A 22,685-nucleotide genomic window follows, 5' to 3' on the forward strand; every position below is an offset into this window, starting at 1 on the left:
GTTCTCTTAAGATATACTAGAAGACAAACTCTGTTGAGGTAGAGAGGGCAATCATATATGGAAAGCACAGACATCAATGACTCCAAGTGGAAATTCACAGTGCAATATGTTTATATTCACAAGAGCAATAATACATGATTTAAAAACAATAACAACCATGTTTAAGGCTAAAAGAACTCTTTCAATAATTATAAAGTTGCCCAGGGATAAAAATATATATATATTGGGAATTAAGCGATGCAGAGTATTCAAAACTTTGAAAGTAGAGATGATCTAGAAAAGGCAGAGAAAGAACAGAAGAAAGACACAACCTGGTGGAATGGGACATTTAAAGGTCGGGAGTAGTAGGAGGAAAGCTGGGGGAGTGTGGCAAGGCTGAAACCTTCACACAGAAATGCTCAGCAGCACCAATGGTATATGGTGAGACTGAGGCCAGGCCAGAGGTCATGTCAATGGACAAGGGGCCAAGAAAGGGTGCACTGGCAAGTGAGTGGTGATGCCCCATGCCAGGAGCCAAGGCGACTCTGCCATTCAATGGGGGAGTGGTGTTCTAGAACCCTGGGTTCCTAGTTCCTCCACTCCCCATCTCTCAAGTCCATGATCTCCACCTTTCCTATTTCTGTCCCATCAGAATTTGAAATTGGTGATACAGTAGTTCTTAATGGGGGGGGGAGGGGGTAATGGATCTTTTGAGATTCTTATAAAAGTTGTAAGCCCCTCCCATTTAAAAATGCACATAAGGGGCTGGCTGTTTTGCTTACTTGGGAGAGTGTGGTGCTAGTAACACCAAGGTCACAGGTTCGGATCCCCATACAGGCCAGCCACAAAAAACAAGAAAACAGAAAATGCACATTAGCCTGTATCTGTACAATTGTGCATATGGATCCCCTTGCTAGGACTCAAACTGTAAGATTTCCTCTGAGTATTGCCTCTAATCCTGCATTCACTCTCTCACGCCCACAGAGCTTTCTATTTCAGCTCTTCAGCAACAGTCCTTCCCTAATCCAATGTCCAGCACAAAAATTCACAAAATTGTTGTAGTGACTACAAGAGATGTCAAGAAGACAGCACTGTTTACATGGGTACCCCATAAGTGGTAGATTTGTTTAACAAAGGCCTTGAGGAGGTATTTTAGCCAGAACCTGAAGGATGTATCTGATTAAAAATGGTAAGATCTTGAAAGAATAGGATATCTCAAAGGAAAAAAACAAAACATCTCCCTGAAGGAAATGGGGTTGGGGTGGTGGGATATGGGTTATTTTTCCCCCTTTTCTCCTAGATACTTTCATTAATAGGATTATCCTTGACTTATCTCACACCCCAAATCTATCAGCAAACACTGGTAGGCTGCACCTTCAACTCACATCTAGAATCTGACCTCTTCTCCTCTGCTGAGACCTGCCTGGTCCCACTCCTGCCCCCTTAAGTCTGTGCTCACCACAGAGCAGCCAGAGTGATTTTTAAAAACCACTTGGATCATAGCATTCCTCTGCTCCACACTTGCCAAGGGCTTGCTTCTCTGCTCACTCAAAAGTCCTTTTTCTTCACTGCAGAACTGCCTCACATACCACAGGGTGTTTAGGGTCCCTGGCTCCAGCCCACTAAGGCGCTGGAGGGGCGGGCGGGGGGAGTCCACATCACTGTGATACCATATATACCCTACGTGATTCTCAAGCTTTCAGTCCCGGCCCCATCCCTCCCAGCTGTGTCACCTTGCTGGGCTGGTTTCTTCAACTAAAAAATGGGGATGATGAAAACAAACATGAAGAACTGTCATGAGAATTAGAAACAGGCCTCCGGCATTGAGGGTGCTCAATAAATGATTGCCAGTGACACTGGCCTTGGCATAAGCAAACCCAGTTACTCCTAGTGTCTGCACCTGAAGATATATTTGGATCCTGCATATATTTGGATCCTTCTCCAATTTCTTCTGTATTAAGCGTTCTCTCCTATATCAGCAGTTAGGTCATGGGCTGGAGCTACAAATTGTGCTCTCCTTCTATCGAGCCCCCCATAGAGTGCTCTGCTGGCAAGGATGGGCTATAAACAGCAGCCTCCATTTGAGGTAGCCCTCCAGCTCCTCTCTTTTACCAGGAACGAGACAGGCTCCAACACTCCTGTTATGTGATCCTAGACCTGTTTCTGAACCTTCCAGAATGTTTCCTATCTGCAAATGGCATGCTGACAGTCCCTGCTTCACAGGGCTGAGCTGAGGGGGAAATGAGACACAGTAGGTACAAAGTACTGAGCCTGTGCCAGGCATGTAACAGGCATTCAGAAACTGCTAACCATAATAGCCATCCCCAGTCTAAACCCCTGGGATCCATGCCCCCATTCTCAGTGCCCTCCCACTTGACTTTGGGAGCTGGATTCTCTCCTCCAGCCAAAGAAGTCCAGCCCACACTGACTCAGGTGCAAATTCCCATCGCAACTACTGGATCCCTGCCAGGTCTGGGCCAGTCCCAACTCCCCAAAGCAGGACAAGGGAATCTGAGCAGAGAGAGATTGTTTCTGTTTTGTGTCAGCCTTTGCCAATGTGCAGGAAAACTGGAATGCTCTCCTGCAAGGGTGATATTTCCCCATACCTTAAAATTCTGTCTTTGGATGGAGCAACAGGAGCTTAAACTCCAGGCTCTATCTACTTCTTGAGGAAATCATGCTTCTCTTTTCAGTCACTTTGGCGACAGAGTTACTATTTAACAGTATTTAATAAAAAGGTAGTGTAAACAGGAACAAACCAAAAAATATAGTGTTGCCATAGAAGGCTGGTGCTTGCTGCTGAGAAGCTAAGCCAGAGGAGGCTGTCGATTTGGCGAATGAGTATTCTTTCAAGGCAGAGAGAGAGTGGCCTGAGGGGCAGAGAACCAAAAGCAACTCATTCAAGAGCCCCTAAAACAGGGCTCTGTAGAACTGGTGCCATGTCCCCAACACCAATGTAAGGGAATGAGAAGATAAACTCCAGTTGCTGCTTCTCCCAACAGTGTCTGTCTAATAGGATGATTTGGGGCCATGTGCACTTGTATGCTTACATGTATGGACAACACCCAAAGGCTTACATGCCCCCAGACCTCCCTGACGTCTGGCTTACAGACTAGCATCTCTTGGCGGTACATCTGGAGTAACTTCCTAGTTGCTGCCCTGGCCTGAAATCTTGGTTTCCTCCATTACACGTCACCTTCTACTGCCGGCCCCAGAGTGCCAGTGCCTGTTGGCCCCATTACATGATACTCCCTGCCAGGACCTAATCCACTAGTTCGGCTAAAAAAAAAAAAAAAAAAAAGGACTGCTTAGCCACATCCTCCTCCCCTGACCAGTGGGTTTCTCCCTACTCTCCTAATAAATGTCTTTTGGGGTCTTCATTTTCTTCTCCGGCTGACACTCTTCAATTCATCCAATTCCTTCTCCATTAAGTGGGATTCGGCAGTGGTCTCTGAAAGCTGAAAGCAAAGCAGCAGACTGTTACAAAGAAAGACATTTCTGGGCTATGTTTCAGGTTTGCAAGGCCGGCTCTGTGCACTGGGGAAAGGCCTCCTGGCATTTCTCTAGCAACGCTGGCCTCCACGACAGGAAACCCCTTGTAAGTAGGCAGAATGTAACCACCTGAGACCCAGCACCACAAGTACTTGAAAAACATTCACAGTCCACTCTGTCAACATTTTTGATCACCTACAATTGCATGGCACTCCCTGCATGAAGAACAGCAGGCCTCAGAGGATGAAAAAAACAGACATTGGTGATTCTAATGCTAAGAGATTAGAGGAGCTTCTGAGTTGTCGTTCACACCATGGCAATTAGGGGGGAAATGCTTGAGGAAGAATGCCCCTTTCCTCATCAGGATCATTTAATAGACTTTAGAGAAGATGGCAGACACTTGAGACATCAACTCTTTAAAGCAGAGGTCAGCTTACTGTGAAATAAGAGCTACACCTCCTAAGCAATGTACTATTCCAAGTGCTTTACTTGTACTTACTAGTGTATCAACTCACTATGAGATAGATGCTCCTATTATGCCCATTTTATTGCTGAAGAAACTAAGTCACAGAGCAGTTGGCCAGTGGTGGAACTGGGCAAATAACCCAGGCCATTTCACTCCAGAAGGCATGCTCGTAACCACTACAGCGTATGTCTCCTGCCTCTCAATCAACCTTCACATGCACCTCTAGACCCAACAGCCACAAGAAACTAATGCTAGTGCCGTGTGTGCCTCCCGGCAGGCCTGTGCTCAGTACTGATTAATGCCTCCTTGGTGTGGACACTCTAAGCCATGAGCAGACTGTTCCCTCTTCCTGACATGCCTTCATTTCAAACTGCATTCCTGCCATTATCCTTCAACATTCAGCTCAAACATCCCTTCCTTTGTGAAGCTTTCCTGACTTGACAGAATTCACTTCTACCTCTCATAGGCTGACGCCAGACCCAGTACAAACTCTGGTGCCCTTACCACAGGCGCTGCAATTAACATTATCGTCCACCTCCTCCTCTAGCAATGGAGGGTAGGGATTCTGTCTCATTCGTTTTCTTGTTTTTGGATACAAAGCAACGTGTCTGGGCAAACTGGCGCTGAGCAGGTACCAGCTGCATTAACTGAGGAGAGGTGGAGCCCCCCAGAAGGAGCACACTCCCACCACCTGCCTCACCATGTCTAGCAGGACGTCCACTTTCAGCCGCAGCAGGTTGTTCTCTTCCTCCAGCTGCTGGTTCCGCCTGCGCAGGCGCTGAGCCTCCCTCCGGTCCACACCTCCACTGATGCCTGTCTCTGGAGGAAGGACAGAACCAGTCATGAGAAGGGGGGTTTCCTTCTATACTCCTGTTCGACCAAATGGCAGGAAATGCAGCCTACCTGCTATCCACTGGCCATTTTCAAACTTCAGGCTTTGCCCCGCCAGATTCATAGTGGGGGTTCCGTAGTCAAGGCCCAGCTCCACCTCCCGGGTTGAGCGATCCAGCTGTGGGTGAGACACTGCGTGAGGGCTTCGGGAGGCTGCAGAATATGACCCTATCCCCACTCCTCTTCTGCTGACTCCACAACCCCAACAACCAATATCTTTTCTCTAATCCCTCCTTGGCACTTTTCATAAGTTTTTTAAAGTTCAGAAAATCAAAAATAACGCACAACATAAAAAATGTTTAAACTATAAGAGAGAAAGCACTGCTTTATACGTTAGATGTCTTCTGGAGAAGATATATATGACGAAATTTGTAAACTGAGTTATTTTACATGTACTGGACACTTAACAGTTTAAAGAATCATACTGTAAATTTTTAATAAGGTGAAAAATCCTTTTTAAATGTGATAAGCCCCTAAGTTATCATTTGCTTAATATGGAACTACATGTGTCATGGAAAAGGCATAAAATTCTAACACTCAATTAGTAGTAGTAGTAGTTTTTTAACGTGTGACAGTACAAGTTATATATTCATTTATACAACTGCTCACCCACCTGAGTCAGGACTAGGAACTGGGTATCCAGAGATGAACACAACCAGCTCTGTCCTCAAGGAACTTTCACCCCTGCCAGGTAGACCTGTGCATCTCAATGGGGAAATCCTTCAGGTATGTGCTCAAATGTCCTTTTCCCAGTTAGGACTTCCTTGGGCATCCTTTTTTTTTTTTTTTTTTTTTTTTAAAAGATGACCAGTAAGGGGATCTTAACCCTTGACTTGGTGTTGTGAGCACCACGCTCAGCCAGTGAGCGAACCGGCCATCCGTATATGGGATCCGAACCCGGGGCCTTGGTGTTCTCAGCACCACACTCTCCCGAGTGAGCCACGGGCCGGCCCCCTTGGGCATCCTATTTAAAATGACAACTCCTTTCCCACTGCCCAGCCACTTCCTACCCCAGGCCTGTGCTTTGGTTTGCTCCATAGCACTTATCATCATCTGATATAATTTACTTATTTTCCATACCCTTTCCCATTAAAATATTTGCTCCAAGAATGCACAGATTTGGTTTTTTCTCCTCTCCTCTCCTTAACCCACTTCTCTATACCCAGTGCCTAGAAGAATGCCTGACACATAGAAAGTTGTGAATTAACAGCTCTTGAATTGATGGCTAGGGAAGAACATTCTAGGCAGAGGGAGTGACATGTACAAAGGAGGCTCATGTGAAGTGTGGGTGCCTGCAGCATAAGGCATGTAGAGGGCAAGGGCTGGAAGGAGAGCTGGGTGAGGCCATAAAGGGCCTTATGTGCCACTCTCAAAATCTGGGACATTATTCTATAATAACCAGGAATGAATAAAATCTATCGGTTACCCTACAAAGCACCGTGGAGGTTTCTTCACTCCAAGTTTTATTTTTTATTTTTAATTTTTAATTTTTTTTTTTTTTTTTTTGTCTTTTTCGTGACCGGTACTCAGCCAGTGAGTGCACCGGCCATTCCTATATAGGATCCGAACCCGCGGCGGGAGCGTCGCTGCGCTCCCAGCTCCGCACTCTCCCGAGTGCGCCACGGGCTCGGCCCTTCCCTCCAAGTTTTAAAAAGGATTTTTCACTTTTTTAAAAATTTACAGTAGGATTCCTTAAACTATTAAGCGTCCAGTAGATATAAAATAATCCCATTTACAAATTTCAGCATACATAGCTTTTTTGGAAAACACCTAACGTATAAAACTTACAAACAGCTTACAACTGCCTGTCAGCATGTGTAAAATACAGTAACATGGACTGACCTCAAATCATGGTCAGATAGAGATGCTACGTAAGCATACAGCCGCTCTTGCACTCTGTATGGTTATGACAGGGGATGGCCCAGAGAAACTGCCAGGTGCATGTGCATCTTTGACACATGGCAGGAAGAAAAGAGAGCCTCAAGGCCTGTGGGCACCAGAAACTGAGCTCCTGGGCCTCTGCCTGGCCTGCTTCACAGAATGCCCAGCCTTGGCCACAGTGACACCTCCACCAGGATTTTAACTGGGAACAGGAGACAACAGATTCAAAGACCTGAAAGCTGGGGTTAATGCTCAATCCTAACAGCCTTGCTGCTCCATCCCACTGACTTTCTGTGAAGGACTGGCCAATCTGCACAACCAGCTCTATGGGAAAAGGTCAGGGAAACCAGGATACATCACCTCGTGGTCTGTGAGTGCCAACAATGGCAGATAGGATTATGGTGGAGATGAAGAACACAGTACCTGGTCACAGATGCTTGGAAGACTTCAGCAGAAAAGATTAGGGTGATTGCACATATGGGGTCTGTGTATATTTGTGTGTCAGTGTTGGAGGGAAGGCATCTCATAGCTGGTAATGGAAACTGATTTCCAGGTGGCCTGACTTTACGTTATATAATTTTTTAAACTCATAGAGCTTACACATTCAAGTGGGTAGAAAGTTGCTTTGGAAAGTTATCATTTATTTCAATGCTATTGCCATTGCTCCAAACCTTCTTAGAACATCTCTTTTGAAACTGTTTTAGGAGCTGTGACATATCCTTTTGAATTCTATTAATGGTAGCAAACCATCATCCTTTGAGAATGAATTTGATTCCTAAACATGACTAAAATAAATTCCTAGCCAAGTCTTGGGAATAAAGTGGAAGTCAAATTGGATAATATTTTTTGAGGCCAAAAATCTAATGAGATTGTTCTTGAAAAAGCTCTGACAATAATCCCAAATAGGAGTTCAAAAATGTTTTCAGCCATAGCGATGTGAATTAAAAGGATGCCCCCCTAAGACAATGCCTCTGGAGGACTACACTTCCCACTCAGAGAACACACTTAGTACTCCAGTCACACTGCACACCGGGCTGACTCCAGTACTGACACTCACAGAATGCAAGTTGGAGAGAGAAGCAGACTTCCGGGGAGGCGTCTTCTTTGGACTGAACGTATTCCCAAAGAGAGGCATCTTTGGCCTGATGAAGAAAAGGCCGATGCTCCCTTCTCCTAGGGTCAGAAAAAGTCAGAGGTACAAACAGTTGGGTCAGTGACCTTATGCCATTGTCCTCATATCATATATTTTATCATGGGCTTTTAACGATCCTGGTAATAGTTCCCATGTGTTGAATGCTCACAATGTGCCAGTCACTATGTTGAGACCTCTACATGCAATATCTCATTTAACTCTCACAACCACTCTTTGACTAGCTCCTCCTGTTCTCCCCATTTTACGGAAGAGGTTTAGAAAGACTAAGGTCTTGAGTGGGAGCTAATATTTGAACCCAGATTTGTGTGGTTCTACAGTTTATGTTCATCACAGGCAAGTTTGTCACAAGTTGGCATCACCAGCTACAGCAAGGAATGCAGTGCCTACTTATTCCTGTACACTGGTGAGAATCACACCTGGAGCAATAGCCTCTGCATATACTCCATTGTAAAGAAATGAAGCTATACTTACATTTAACTTCCAGACTGATAATAGTGCCCCTCATTAGGTCCGTATTTCAGAAAGTCACCTGCCCTGTATGGGAAGTGAGGTGTCCCAAGGACCTACTACAATTCACATAGGCCCAGTTACTGGATTTAATGACATCATCCAGGTTTTTCGGGAGGGAAGGAGGAGAGAAGCAAACTTTTTCTTTGAGAATAACATAAATACAGAAAAGCCTGCAAGTAATAAGTGTAAGTCTTCATGAGTTTTCACTGCACACATACATACATATAATCACCCTCCAGATCAGCATGCAGAACATTTCAGCACCCTACAAGCCTCAACTACCAACTGTATATCTATGGACTCATACACTGTCCTCCTTTGCATCTGGTTTCTTACACTCAACATCACATTTGTGAGATTTATCCATGTTATTGTGTGTAGTTATAGTCTGTTCATTTGCATTGCTGTATAATATTCTACTGCATGGACATATCAAAATTTATTTATCCATTCTATAGATAATAAACGTTTGGACTGTTTCCGGTTTCTGACTACTATCAAAAATACTGTTAAGAATATGCTTGGACATGTATTTCTGTACACATATATACACTTTCTGGTTCTATACTTAGGAGTAGAATTGTTGAGCACGGAGTATTCATATATTTAGTTTTAATAGATACTGCCAAGTAGTTTTCCAAGGTGACTGTACCAATTTATACTGCTACCTGAAGTATGCAAGAGATGCTTGTCAACATTTGGCATTATCTGTCTTTGTCATTTTATTCATTCTGGTAGGTACACAGTGGTATTGCATTGCTTGTTTTATTCGCTTTTCCCCAATAACTAAAATGAGCACCTTGTCATATACTCACTGGACAAATGGATACTCTATTTTGTGACATGTTTGTTCAAAGCTTTTGCCATTTTTCCATTGGGTTATCTGTCATTTTCTTAGTGATGTGTAAGGGTTCTAGATATGAGTCCTTTGTTGTGTGTGTGTGTGTGTGTGTGTGTGTGTGTGTGTGTGTGTGTGCGCGCGCGCGCGCGCGCGCGTGTGTGTGTCTGTGTGTGTGTGTATATACATATAAGAGTACTGAAAAATATCTTCTCCCAATCTGACTTGCCTTTTTGTTTTCTTATTGGTTTCTTTTGATCAAAGTATTTCTTAATTTTAATGAACCAATTTATAATTTTTTATTTAATGATTAGTGTTTTGTGTCCTATTTAAGAAACTTTTGCCTTCCCCAAGGTAATGATGATTTTTTTTTAAATGTTAACTTCTGGTAATTTTATTGTTTTACCTTTTACAATTGAGAGGACAATTTATCTGGAATTAATTTCGTATATGGTGTGAGACATATACAGGGGTTAGGGTTCATTTTTTTCCATACATTACCCAACTTTAACTTATAACACACAAGTAGTTTTAAAAGAATCCTTCTAAGAAACCATAGACTAAAAGTAACAATGAGAGCACAGGTGAGCAAAAAGAAAACAGCAGAGCTCTCGCTTTTCCTACTCCTGAAGTCTTCCTTCACCTCATTATGAGATACAAGTAGTAATGAGTTAATCACATCTGACAAGAAATTAGCCAAAAAGATCTTCTCAAGACTATTTGAAACAAGGTTTTATATCAACTATCATTAAAAGATAATTTACAATATGAATCCATCACAATTGGCAAGACATGTATCCAATGAAAATGTGAAGAAAAATTTCTGTGCCATTTTCACTGAGGTAGAAATTAATTTTACTAGAATTAATGATATAAAGTTTAGAAGCTTCTTTGGAAGTTTTATATAATACAGAAATATATGTATCTATGACTCAAATAAACAAAAATAAAGGTATTTGGGGGTGTATGCTCATGACAGTTTAACTAGTAGGTGTGTGTCTGTAATTAAAAACAATTGTAGACACAACAAAAGGGATGACATTTGGGCCTGGTCACAATACTTTAGGTCTTGGAAAAACCAGAAAGCTTCCAGCTTGGTAGTGGAAGAGACAGGGTTGGGAGCAAGATGCTGAGAGGGTTCGAAGCTATGCCACCATCCAAAACACATTGGAAGGCCCTGGCATTGTTTCTGCTGGAGAAGAGAAAGAGGGTAGAAGAGGCAAAAGCATTAATTTTATGTCTGTAGAGGGCAGAACAAGAACAAAACAGGAGGAAAATCCAGGAAGAAAGACCTTAAAGAAGAAAAGTGCTTAGTAACAAAAACTAACTAATGTCACTTCCTGTGTATCCACTATGGATATGGTGGATATCCATTTCCATATGGGCGCACTTCACATACTTCTTTCGTTCTTTGCAGCAACCCTGAGAGGTAGGTATTTTCCTATCCATATTAGAGATGAGAAACTAGGGATCAGAGAAGATAATCAATTTTCCCAAGGTACACAGTCATGGTCAGTTACCTAAGGTGTACATCAAATTGTCCTTGTATTAATAACTTGAAAATTATTTTCATTCATCATATTGGCAAAAAATAAAAAGATGAAAAATACCCACTGCTGGTGGAGGTGTGACTAAAAAGATACTTTCATTTACTGCTGGTGGAAACATAAGATGCTATAATTCTTTGAAGGGTAAGTAAGCAAAACCCAGCAAAATTGTAAATGTGCACACTTTTTGGACAGCAAATTTACTTCTAAAATTTCATCCTACAGGAAGGCTTGGACATACCCACACAAACGTTCTCTAGTGTTGATAACAGTGAAAAATAAGAAACAATCCAAAATGTCTATCAATGGTTGGTGTAGCCACATAAATCATGGCACATTCTCACAACGGAAGAGCAAACACCAATTAAAGATAGTGAGATAGCTCTATATGGACTGACCTGAAAAGACGTCCAAAACTTTTAGACTATGAAAGCAAGTTGCAGCACAATGTATATAATATAATCCCATAAGAGAAGTCAAAAAAGAAAATAAAAGCAAGAACACATGTGTGTATATAAAAAAAACAGAGAAAGATCTGGAAGGATAAACCAAACTGCTCATAGTGGTTAAACCTGGGAAGGGGAACAGGATCATTAACTTGAACAAAATTGGTATTTATATAGGTTTAAAAAATGGTCAGATAGATTTCATATGGTACAATATAACATAAAGTTATATTAAAGAATATACTTCTGGGTTTAATGAATTATTACAATAATAATATATTCCTGTATTACTTATGAATAAAACAAACAAACAAAAAACAGTTAAGAAGCAGCTCCCACCCCTCCATGCATCTGGAGAAGGAAAAATAAGCCTAGTTGTTCTTGCCAAAGTCCTCAGTTGTGCTAAGAGCACTCTGAACACATCACCTGGACACAACAGGCCAGGTTCCAGGCCTGGCTCTGCACCTCAGTTGCTTGCTAAACCCTGGCCAAATTGATTTATTTCTCAGGGTTTTAACTGGGGCACCTCACTCATAACCTCACTAATTCTCATAACTCTTAAGCCGAGAACTGTCATCCACATAACACAGATGAGGAAAAGGAAGAGTCTGAACTAGCTGCCTTTAAGTCAGAGCTAATAATCCACAAACAACATCGGCTGAGATCCCGAGGTCCTGGGGCATGAGTGTGGACCTGGAGGCACAAGCTGCCCGCTTGGTCCAAGACAGCCTTCTTTCTAGAGAAACTTCCTGGAAGAGAGGGCGCAGCACAAAGGAAGTTAAGGGAGAACACCTGCTTTCCAACCATCAGCGTGCTGCTCATCCCCAGGGAGATACCAGCATTTACCTTCCTTGGGGCTCCCTTCTTTATTTGTAATCAGATATAATAATAGTACCCGGCTGAGAGGTTGTTATAGTGCTTAAGTATTTATAAGAAGCTGTGGCATTTGATCCTCATAACGACCCTGAAAAGCAGATTAAGTAAATGTTATCTACAGATAATGATACTAATCACTAACCGTTGTGCCAAGCTCTACGGTTTGCAACAGGCCATAAAATACATTATTTTATCTTAATTCTATCAAGGCAGTAATGGAGGAATCTTCGGCTTTCATCGCATTCTCAAAGGGATACGTGTCCCCCAGTGAGCCAGCCAAGTACATGTCTTGCAGGTACATGGGGGCCATCAGGGGTGTGGCACTCAAGTAACGGTTGTGAACGTTCGCACGCACGATCTCATTTAATCACCTGCACGGCTGACTCACGGGAGGACTTACCGTCCCAATTTACACTCGAGGAAACAGAGTCCGGCGGCGACGCGCCTGGGGGGAACGCGGCCTCCGCGCCCTCCTGTCGCCGCTCTCCTGGAGATGCCCGGCGATGCCGGGCTCGGAGACGTACCTGACGCTTCCCAGAAGCCGGGTCCAAGCACAGCCCGAGGTCGCCTGAGAGGACCCCGACAGGGCCCCAATCAACCGCCGCGAGCGCGAGCGGCCGCCTCCCGCCTCCCGCCCGCCGCGCGCATGCGCAGCCTCGCCCTGGACTCTACCACCGGGGAAAGAGGGGGTGCCCGGCGCGGCGCCAGACGCTCTTGCGGTCTCCCCTCGGTGTATTCAATAGGTTATACAGACAGACCGTCTTTGGGAGTCATTTACATGCCCCCGTCATAGGCTAGGACGAGGAACTACACTCGCCCTTCCCACAAACACATTGGTCTGGTCCCCAGACCGCCTGCCGCGGTCACCTTGGTAACGGCGCGTCGCTGACACCTCGGTTGCCTGGAGAACGCCAGGACTCATAGTAGCAACATGGGCCTCTCCCCGACAGCCCCCCGCCTCTTCCTCCACCCCAACCACACAGCAAAGGGCCCTTCCTGCTGGATGTGGGGGCAACGGGTGTCGGGCGCCCATCCAGAACTTTGTGGGGTCCCCTGAAAGACCCGTGGCGGAACTGGGCCGGAGTTCGTCAAGTTCCTCCGATGCTTTCGGGTAAGGCAGACGGACAGACGGACGATGACCCGCCTCCGGCAGCGCGCGGGCTCGGAGCAGGCCTGCCCCTTCCCCACGCTCTGACTCTTGGTCGTCTTCTACATGCAAGGGAAACCGAGACCCAGGGACTACTTTAAGGTTACACAGTGAGCACGGGGCGGAGAACTACTGGAAACCAACTCCAGATCTCCTAAAGTCCTAACAGCGTGTATTATTGGTTCCATTTGATAAATGAAAAAACTCAGGCATTCAAGGGATGGTTTACTTGCCTAGAGAATGTACCAGGTCATCCATCCAATGAGGGACAAGACTCAAGGGTCTCTGGCCCCAAGCAGTTCTCTTCCAGTTACACCACGCTGCATTAAAAGAGGAAGAGTTCCATGTCCTAGAACCAAAATCTGTGTGGCCTAGCCCAGAACGGTCCAACAGAAACATGAAACGGGCCACACATGTAATTTAGAATTTTCTGGTAGCCACATTTTTAAAAGTAAAAACAAAACAAACAAAAAAACAGGTGAAATTAATTCGAATAATGATTTATTAAAGTCTGTATGTCCAAAATATTATCTTTCAACATATACCCAATATTTTAAAATTTACACTACTTTGTTTTTTTAATTTAATTAATTAAAATTAAAATTTCACTTATTTAGTCACACTAACCAAATTCCAAGGGCTCAGTTGTCACATGTGCGAAGTGGCTACTGTGAGGGACAGCAGAGACCTAGCCTCTTCCTACCTTTCCAGCCTTGCTCCCTCCTGCTTGGATGCTATTTACCCTCCCCTTTATCTAATTAACTCCTTTTCTTCCTTCAGCACCTTGACCTCCTTGACTAGGTCAAAATACACTATTATGTCATCTCACAATGCTTTGTACCTCCCTTTCAAGCAGTGGTTTTAGTTATACATAATTATAATTCATGATTTTTCATGAATTATAATTCATAATTATTTATGTAATTATTTGATTATTGCATGTCTCCCTCAGTAGATGTAACTCCATTAGGGCAGGGATTAAGTCTGGTTTAGCTCGCCATCCTGCCCCCAGTAGGAGCACACTGCTGGTTTATGGTATGTACTCGGTACATGGTCATTGAATGACTAAAGATTAAGCTGAACAGAAGTCTGTCTGACTCCAAAGTTGGAATTGTCTTTACGTGCTAAAACATGTTCGCTTTAAACAGGGGACACTCAAATCTTGACTGCCAGAATATGTGCTCCATGAAGGCAGGAGAAATAAGAAATATTCTTCCACTCCTTGCCCCCAACACAAAGCACAGTGCTTGCCAGAGCTTAGATATTCAGTGAAGCTAGTTTTCTCCCCCTTCTTCTCATCTCCTCCCCAAGTAATGACAGTAAAAAACTTCTCATGTCTCAGAGTACTTGTCCTAAACTTGTATGATGAAAAATTCAGAAGGGAACAGAGTGTAAGGGGTTGGCCAGTTAGCTTACTTGGGAGAGTATGATGCTGGTCACACTAGGGTCAAAGGTTCAGATCCCTGTACCAGTCAGCTTCTAGAAACAAAAAAGAGAGAGAGAGAGAAGGGAACAGAGTGTGTATTTTAAACATTTCTCTTAAGAGGCTTGTTATTTAGGTCTCCCATTAGGAGGACTGAATTTTCCCTTTACTCATTTGGCATGACTAATAACACCAAGCTAAAGCAAGAGGCTTCTTGCCAGAGTCACCCTATGTGGAGGATACTAACATTTATAAAACAAATGTATTTCACAGGACCTAGCTTCCAAAGCCCTGTAGTTTCAGGCATAACCTAACTTTTTAGAATTACATATAGAAATGTTAAGCTTGCAAAAGACAGGAAACTTTCCCGAGGCTAAAGTCTCTGTTGTGGATAAAGAATTGTAACACAGCAAAATTGGTGGCTCAAGGACAAATGTCCTTGGTGCAGGTTAACCTACTGATTGGTGTGTTAAGAAAAGTTGCTTGATTGTTGTGTAAAAATACTAAGGAAATTGCTGTAGGAAAAGATAGTGTTTGCTAAGAACAAGATTTTGTTGGTGGATTGACTAAACCTTTTAAAAATTGCATTATGGAATGTCACTTTGTTTATTTCACTGATTTTACTAGTTTCTGTTTGTGAAAACTGTACTTAGACATAATTCTGCCCGTATCCTTGTGTTCTTTGTAATGATTAAATCACTGAATTTTCTTGTGAAACTTCCTTGTCTTTACAATAAAAGGGAGAAGCTAACTTTGAATTGGAGCTGTCACATTCAGCTTTCTCCTCCTAATGGGGAAATTACTGAAGTGCAGTCCTTCCGGGCCTCTCAATACATACATAATGCTTTGAGTAATCGTGTAATTCTTTTTTCGTCTCCGTTACACAGGAGGAAATGTAACAACACTATGCCTGCCTTCTCAGAGAATACGTAGTTTTTCAGTCATTCTGGATATTGGGTGGGAGGAAAGTGAGAATCCCTAAAATGCACCTGCCTCCTCTTAACCCCCTTCTCCTTGCCTGTATGGCTAAAAGCTAGGAGCAGTGGGGAGGAAATAGTATTGACCTGGGCCTGGGCCAGCATTTCCTGCAATCCAGCTGACTTGGGACAGCCCAAGATGGATAACCTCTTTTGGACTAGAAAGAAGTGTGGTAAGTGAGTCTAAAAGGAATTAGAAATTGAATGAACCTAATCCCTAAGGAGTAATTTGCCTAATGGAGAAAGATGTAGAAGCAAATCATTTCAGTTCAATATTACAAGTTCTGTAATAGAGAGATGAAAGCAGAACCCTGGGCCTCACAGAGAAGGCATGGTACTAATGGCCTGGAATAATTTGAGAATGTTTTCCAAAAGATGTATCACCTAGTCAAATAGAGGGAACAGCGTGTGCAAAGGCATAGAGGCACAAAGAGCATAATATGGTCAAAGACTAGGAAGAGGTTTAATGGCTCAGGTGTATAGAGTGCATGATGGGGAGAAGAAGATAGATCAGGAGGCTCATTCTGAGGAGATGGACCCAGTGTCCAAGAATCACAACATCAGAGAGCTGAAAAGTGTCTTAAGGCCACCTGATCCAAATCTCTTACTTTTACAGTTGAAGCTCAGAGAGGCCAAGAGATTTGACTTCCTATCTAGTTTGAAAACGGATTTACTGGATAGTCTGGAGCCTTGGTCTTTTCAGCACTCTAGTCTTCTTATCTTTAAAACTAGAATAAATTTCATTATGGGTTGGGAGGAGAGGTGGGCATCAGCAGGTTGAAAAGGCGAGCATATATGCCGTGAAATCCACAGTTAAGAATAGCTTCTCTGCTGCACTTACTGCAATGTAAAGAAAAAAATGGGCTTCTCAGACAAACATCTTTATTCCCCATGAAAGCAGGGAACATGTACCTCACCATCAGCTCTGCTTACTGGGGAGTGTGATTGGTCTTTTCCTGTTGTTTTTTCTAATATGATTCTATGCTATTTGTGATTTCTAGGAGGCTGATAGAACAAAGAACAAGACTGGAGTGGGAAATGAGAGGCTTTTAAGAGTGGAAACTTTTTGTTTTGTCAGTTTGCAAGAAGTTAGACAATGGATTATTTCAGGATGATGGACGTCATCAACCTCACTGCCTTACCAATGATACAAGTGGATGGAGACCTGACTGTCTCACCTGTTACTCGGACTGCAATGGAGAATGCTGTGAGGAAGGAGTTACAGGACAATCCACCCTGTATCCTTCTGGTGGTGTCGCCTACAATCAGACCAGATACACCTAACTCGAGTCACGCCACAGAGGTGTAATCAGTGCTCAGGTCCATACTCCACATTACGTATTAGCTTGTTCCTTATATTTCTTGATTTTTTTCATTTACTTAAGCCCTATCTATCCTCTAAAAGAATTTGAGGCTGTGAAGGATTGTTTGACTTGAATCTTTGTACTAATATAATCAGAAAGATCCCACAAGGAAGAAGTGCTGAAAGTATTTGTTGAAAGAATGGGGAAGAACAGAGAAAAAGCTTATTTCTTTCATTGTCTCCTTCTTTTCCTTCTATCTTCCAAAGAATTCTAGTTATAGATATTATAGATAACGACTAAGACGTCATGGTCCAGCTCTCTGCCCTCAGACAAGTGAGCTTAAGACCCGACTTTTTTTTTTAAAAAAAGATGACTGGTAAGGGCATCTTAACCCTTGACATGGTGTTGTCAGCACCACGCTCTCCCAAGTGAGCTAACTGGCCGTCCCTATATAGGGATCCGAACCCGTGGCCTTGGTGTTATCAGCACCGCACTCTCCCGAGTGAGCCACAGGCCGGCCCAAACTTTTTTTTGTTTTTTTCCAGTTGACCTCACCTCTTCTCACCTGCGAGCCCTTCTACCTGGGCCCTTCTGGCATCATGCCGGCTCTACCTGCATCTTACTTCCCCAGCCCTGTCTTTGTTGATCCTCTTCTTACTTCTGACCCTGAATTGTATCCCAGGGTCACAGAACGCCCCCTCTGGAGGACCGTAGAGCTTGTCCGGCAAATAACCTTCTCAGGTTATACATAACTCCAGGTCTTCCATCTCTTATAGAGCACATTTACCTTCAAGTCATGCTGCCACTGGCCAAACTGCATGTATCACTCTGCACCCCCTCACCTTGCATACCTCTCAGAAACCCTTCTAGGGATGAGGCAAAGTGTGAACCCCTCAGAATCTGCTGGAGGGTCTCACTTTGCTGGGCTTCTTTCCAATGTCCCCTCTTCCTTCTTAATCTCACACTCATCTCAACCTAACTAATCCATTTCACTTTCTATGATTTGTCATGTCCCTTCCTGGTGTCTTCATTTTTCAAGTGCCCTCCGATTTGTAAGAACACTTGAGGGTAATGGAAATAAGAATGAACCTGCTTTACGTGAACAGAGTGAGGAATGATAGGATTATGGAGCTTTTAGAAAGGATATATCCTAGACCACCTGAGGCTAAGACAGAGAGAAATGCAAAAGTTGAGTGGGTAACAAGAGAGCCCATAGAACTGAGCAGATTTCAACAGTGGTAAACAAGGTTGAGATACCCTTGGACCCAGTCATTTCTCACCTGAAATTCTCTCTTAAAGAAATATTCTAAAATATGGAAGCAGTTCTCTGCATGACCATGTCCCGCACAGCATTTATTTATAATTGCAAGAAATTGTAAACAACTTGGGCTGGCCGGTTAGATCAATTGGTTAGAGCATGGTGTTGTAATACCAAAGTCCAGGGTCTGGATCCCCAGACCAGCCAGCTGCCAAAAACAAAACAAAACAAAAAAATGAAATCTTACAGTACCAGCCAGCCACCAAAAAAAAAAAAAAAAAAAAATTATAAACAACTTGAATACTCAATAGCCAAGGAACAGTTAAGTGTATTAAGGTACAGCCTCTAAATGGATTAGTATGATGTCATTTTAAATTATTATTATGAAGATTGTTTAGCCATATATAAAATGCTCATAATAATGAGTGGAAGAGAAGTCAGAGTAATAAAACAGGCATACACTGAGATTATAATTATGTAAAAAAGTGTGTGTGTAAAAAAAATACTGGAACAGAATTTCCACAAACCCTAGCAGAATTGTTAGGGTGGCAGCATAATGGGTGATTCTTTTTTTTCTTTTTATATGTTCCAAAGTGTTTATAATATGGTCAAATTTCATTTATAATTTGTAGAGCAACTCATTTAAAACAAGATAAAGAAGTGTAAATGTTTGCAAAGAAAATAATCAAGTGGAGAGGCAGCACAGAAAGGGCTGTCTCCCAGCCAGGCTAGCTCCATCCTGTTGCGTGTGTGAGCACCACACGGACAGTTTCCTTAGCAGACTCACCCCTCCAGCGTGCCTTATTGGCTCTATGCACGAGGTGAACCAAAAGATTGCTGAAATAGATCTGAGCACCGCCCTGTTGGCCAACAGCCTGGTGAGTGACGAGTGCTAGAGCTAAGGCAAGGCTTCCGGGAAGGAAGGGCCCTATAGTGCCCTGGGGGCCCCTCCATTCATTTGAAAGCATGTTTTCACAATTGAGGTCTCAAAGTTAATTTTTTAAAAATTAATGAACATACATTTTTTAAGTTCACAGAAAAATTGACTGGAAACTACAGAGCTTTCCCATATAACCCCCGTCCCCGCACATGCACACCTCCCCCACCATCAGCATTCTGCACCACAGTGGTATGTTTGCTGCAATCAATGAACCTATATTGGTACATCATTACCACTCATAGTTTACATTAGGGTCCACTTTTGGTGTTGTACATTGTATAAGTTTGGACAAATACATAATAACATGTATCTAACATAATATCAAACACAGTAGTCTCACTGCCCTAAAAATCCTATATTCCGCCTGTTCATCTCTTCCTACCCACTAGCCCTTCGCCACCACTGATCTTTTTATTATCGCCATAGTTTTACCTTTGCCAGAATGTCATTTAGGTGGAATCATACAGTACGTAGCCTTTTCAGATCGGCTTCTGTCACTCAGTAGTATGCATTTGTTTCCTGCATGTCTTTTCATGGCTTGATAGCTCATTTCTTTTTAGTGGTGAATAATATTCCACTGTCTAGATATACCACAGTTTATTTCTCCACTCACCTACTCAAGGGCATCTTGATTGCTTTCATGTTTGGGCAATTATGAATAAAACTGCTATAAACATCTGTGTGCCGGTTTTTATGTGGACATAAGTTTTTATCTCATTTGGGTAAACACTAAGGAGCGTGATTGCTAGATCATATGGTAAGAATCTGTTTAGTTGTGTAATAAACCACCAAACTCCCTCCCAAAGTTGCTGTATCATTTTTCCTTCCCACCAGCAATTGGTGGTGTCAATGCTCTGGATTTTGGCCATTCTAATATGTGTGTAGTGGGATCTCAATGTTGTTTAATTTGCATTTCCCTGATGACATATGATGTGGAGCATTTTTTAATATACTTTTTTGCCATCTGTGTATCTTCTTTGGTGAGGTGTCTGTTAAGTTCTTTGGCCCGTTTTTAATCAACTTGTTCGTTTTCTTATTGTTGAGTTTTAAGGGTTCTTTGCATATTTTGGATAACCATGCTTCACTGACAATTGCTTTTGCAAATACTTTCTCCCAGTCTGTGGCTTGTCACTTCATTCTCTTGACATTGTCTTTCGCAGATAGAATTTTTTTTTTTTTTTTCAAAAGATGAACGGTAAGGGGATCTTAACCCTTGACTTGGTGTTGTCAGCACCACGCTCAACCAGTGAGCTAACCGGCCATCCCTACATAGGATCCGAACTTGGGGCCTTGGTGTTCTCAGCACCACACTCTCCCGAGTGAGCCACGGGCTGGCCCTCGCAGAAATTTTTAATTTTAATGAAATTTAGCTTATCAGTTCCTTCTGTCATGGGTTGTGCCTTTGGTGTTGTATCTAAAAAATCATCACCAAAACCCAAGGTCATCTAGCTTTTCTCCTGTGTTATCTTCTAGGGGATTTATAGTTTTGCATTTTACATTTAGGATCATGATCCATTTTGAGTTAATTTTTGTGACCCCAGGAGTTTTTAACTCTTAGAGTTGTCCACACTGAGCCTCCAGCAATTCATCATTGACTATTTAGGTTTTCCTACTGGTTCCCATTGAGGTTTCTGCTTCTCTAAGTTGTGATTCTCTGTTTCGGCCAGTTTGGGGGCATCAGGTTGCCCTGTGACCTCACTTCTCTGACAAATCTAAGAAGAGTTACTGAGTTTTCAGTTCTTTCAGCTTCTTACTTGTTAGGACTGAGTAATGACTTCTGAGCTCTTTATGTGCCAGACAAGAAACCAGAAGTCTGAAAGTTAATTTTGATTCACTTTTATAAAAAAATGTAAAACGAACTGTCCAATAAGTCTCCAACACACACACACACACACACACACACACACACAGCTTGTCAGGAGGCAGGAGTTGTGAAGGTGAAGCAAGTGGCAGTTGTGTAGCACGGCTCCTACTAGATGGAAGAATGCTGGCATGAGTCATCTGTGTCTTTTTGGCTTTCCTGGGTTTTGGCAGCAGTGTGTATTTGATTTTTATTTTTAACTGCATTTAAGAAATCTGAAGCATAAAAGTCTCCAAGATATGGATATATGGAGATTTGAAAATGAGAGCAACAAAGCAATGTCAACCAACCAACGAGTCACTGCTAAGGACCTGCTCCTCAGACTAGACAGGTCCGTACAGCTCTGTGACCTCACCTGCCTTGCTCCCAAACATGGTGGCTCTGAGGAGGAGGATTTTCTCTCTGGGGGATCTTATGTGCTGTGGGCAAGTCCACTGTCTAACCTGCAGGTTTGTCAGCTATACCAGAGGTCCCTCACTGGCAGTCTGTGGGCCAAGTCCAGGCTTCCCATGTGTTTTTGTTGGTCTGCACCAGATGGCCCAAGCTGTCTGCATTCAGGGTTTGCATTTCCACATGGCAGTCATCAGCTGGAGCAGAAGAGCAGTGGCTCACTTTATCAGGACATGAGTTCTCCAGTTCACCACAGTCCCCCCTACTCCCTAGTGTTCCTGACCTGGAGGCAAAGTGTTAATTGACATTACAGTCTTACATTTGGCCTGCTTCACTCATTTGTGACATCTATGTCTCCAAACACAATGAGAGAGACTCACACTGGATGAAAACCCAAGTCATTTCTTGGCAGTGAAGTTCTGTAGATTGAGAGCAAGGCCTTCTCTGTGAGTTCCCCTCGGGCAGATCTTCAGTCCACCCTGCTTTCCTGGCTCTCCGCCTCCTATTTCTCCTCTCCCTTCACTTCCTTCTGCTTCTTTTGCTCCTTTACTACCTGTCAATTCACTAAAGGTGAGACCTAAACCTCTCACCCCTTCCCACCTGGCATCTTGCTTTCTACCCAGTTCTTCTGATCACAGGATCCTGATCTCATGATTTGCCTCCACAGTTTTAATCCTCCCTCTCACCCAGCTTTTCCCGTACTGACTTCTGGGGTTAGGTCAGCTCTTGCTGCTTTATTTTTAGAAATTTATATAGTAAGGTAATTCATGCTTATTCTGAAATATTCAAACTATCTATGAGTATATAGGTAAAAAGTGGAAGTCACCTTTCTCCCAGCCCCATTTCCATCCCTAGAAGTAACCATTGCTAATCATATAGTATGTATCCTTTTAGAACTTTTAAAATACATTTAGAAATATACATAACTTTAGGTTATTGTATTCTTTTTTAACATAAACAAGATCATACCATAAATATGGTTTTATAACCTGCTTTTGTTGTTCTCTTATTCATTTGTTTATTTATTTTTAGCGTAAATATCTCTTGAAGACTTTTCAAAGGCAGTACTGTTGACCCGCCCCATTTTTTTAGTGGCTGCATAATGTTCTATAGGTTGGATATGGCATAATTTATTTAAATATGGCCTACTGATAAATATTTCAGCAGTATTTTTACCATAGTGAATGTGAATATTTTTGTACATGTATCTTGGGGCTCATTTGCAAGTATTTCTGCAGGATAGAGCCCTAGAGTGAATATTTTATTTTGATACAGTGAAATCGATCTTCACAGAGGTGAAGCCGTT

General features: G+C 42.8%; 2 protein-coding genes across 3 annotated transcripts in view; one reads left to right on the plus strand and one right to left on the minus strand.

The window, feature by feature from the left end:
* Positions 1-661: 661 nt before the first annotated feature.
* On the minus strand, positions 662-12,684 carry CBY1 (chibby 1, beta catenin antagonist). Of its 2 annotated transcripts, none has more exons than XM_063075385.1 (5): positions 12,604-12,684; positions 7,767-7,882; positions 4,841-4,946; positions 4,638-4,756; positions 662-3,437 (listed from the first exon to the last, which is right to left on the minus strand). In XM_063075385.1, exons 2-5 carry the CDS (start codon positions 7,842-7,844, stop codon positions 3,357-3,359), a joined length of 384 nt encoding a protein of 127 aa, XP_062931455.1. In that variant the 5' UTR covers positions 7,845-7,882; positions 12,604-12,684; the 3' UTR covers positions 662-3,356. The 2 variants fall into 2 exon arrangements, with proteins under 2 accessions (XP_062931455.1, XP_062931456.1); XM_063075386.1 differs by having other exon boundaries at positions 12,480-12,635.
* A 4,038-nt stretch (positions 12,685-16,722) lies between these two features.
* FAM227A (family with sequence similarity 227 member A) overlaps positions 16,723-22,685 on the plus strand; it is a 63,702-nt gene continuing 57,739 nt past the window's right edge. The window contains exons 1-2 of the mRNA XM_063076324.1: positions 16,723-16,864; positions 18,984-19,066. Of these exons, the coding sequence (XP_062932394.1) occupies positions 16,723-16,864; positions 18,984-19,066 (225 nt within the window). The remainder of the gene's footprint in view (positions 16,865-18,983; positions 19,067-22,685) is intronic.

Source organism: Cynocephalus volans, chromosome 12 (genome assembly GCF_027409185.1).
Source record: "Cynocephalus volans isolate mCynVol1 chromosome 12, mCynVol1.pri, whole genome shotgun sequence".
NCBI classification, from domain to species: Eukaryota; Metazoa; Chordata; class Mammalia; order Dermoptera; family Cynocephalidae; genus Cynocephalus; species Cynocephalus volans.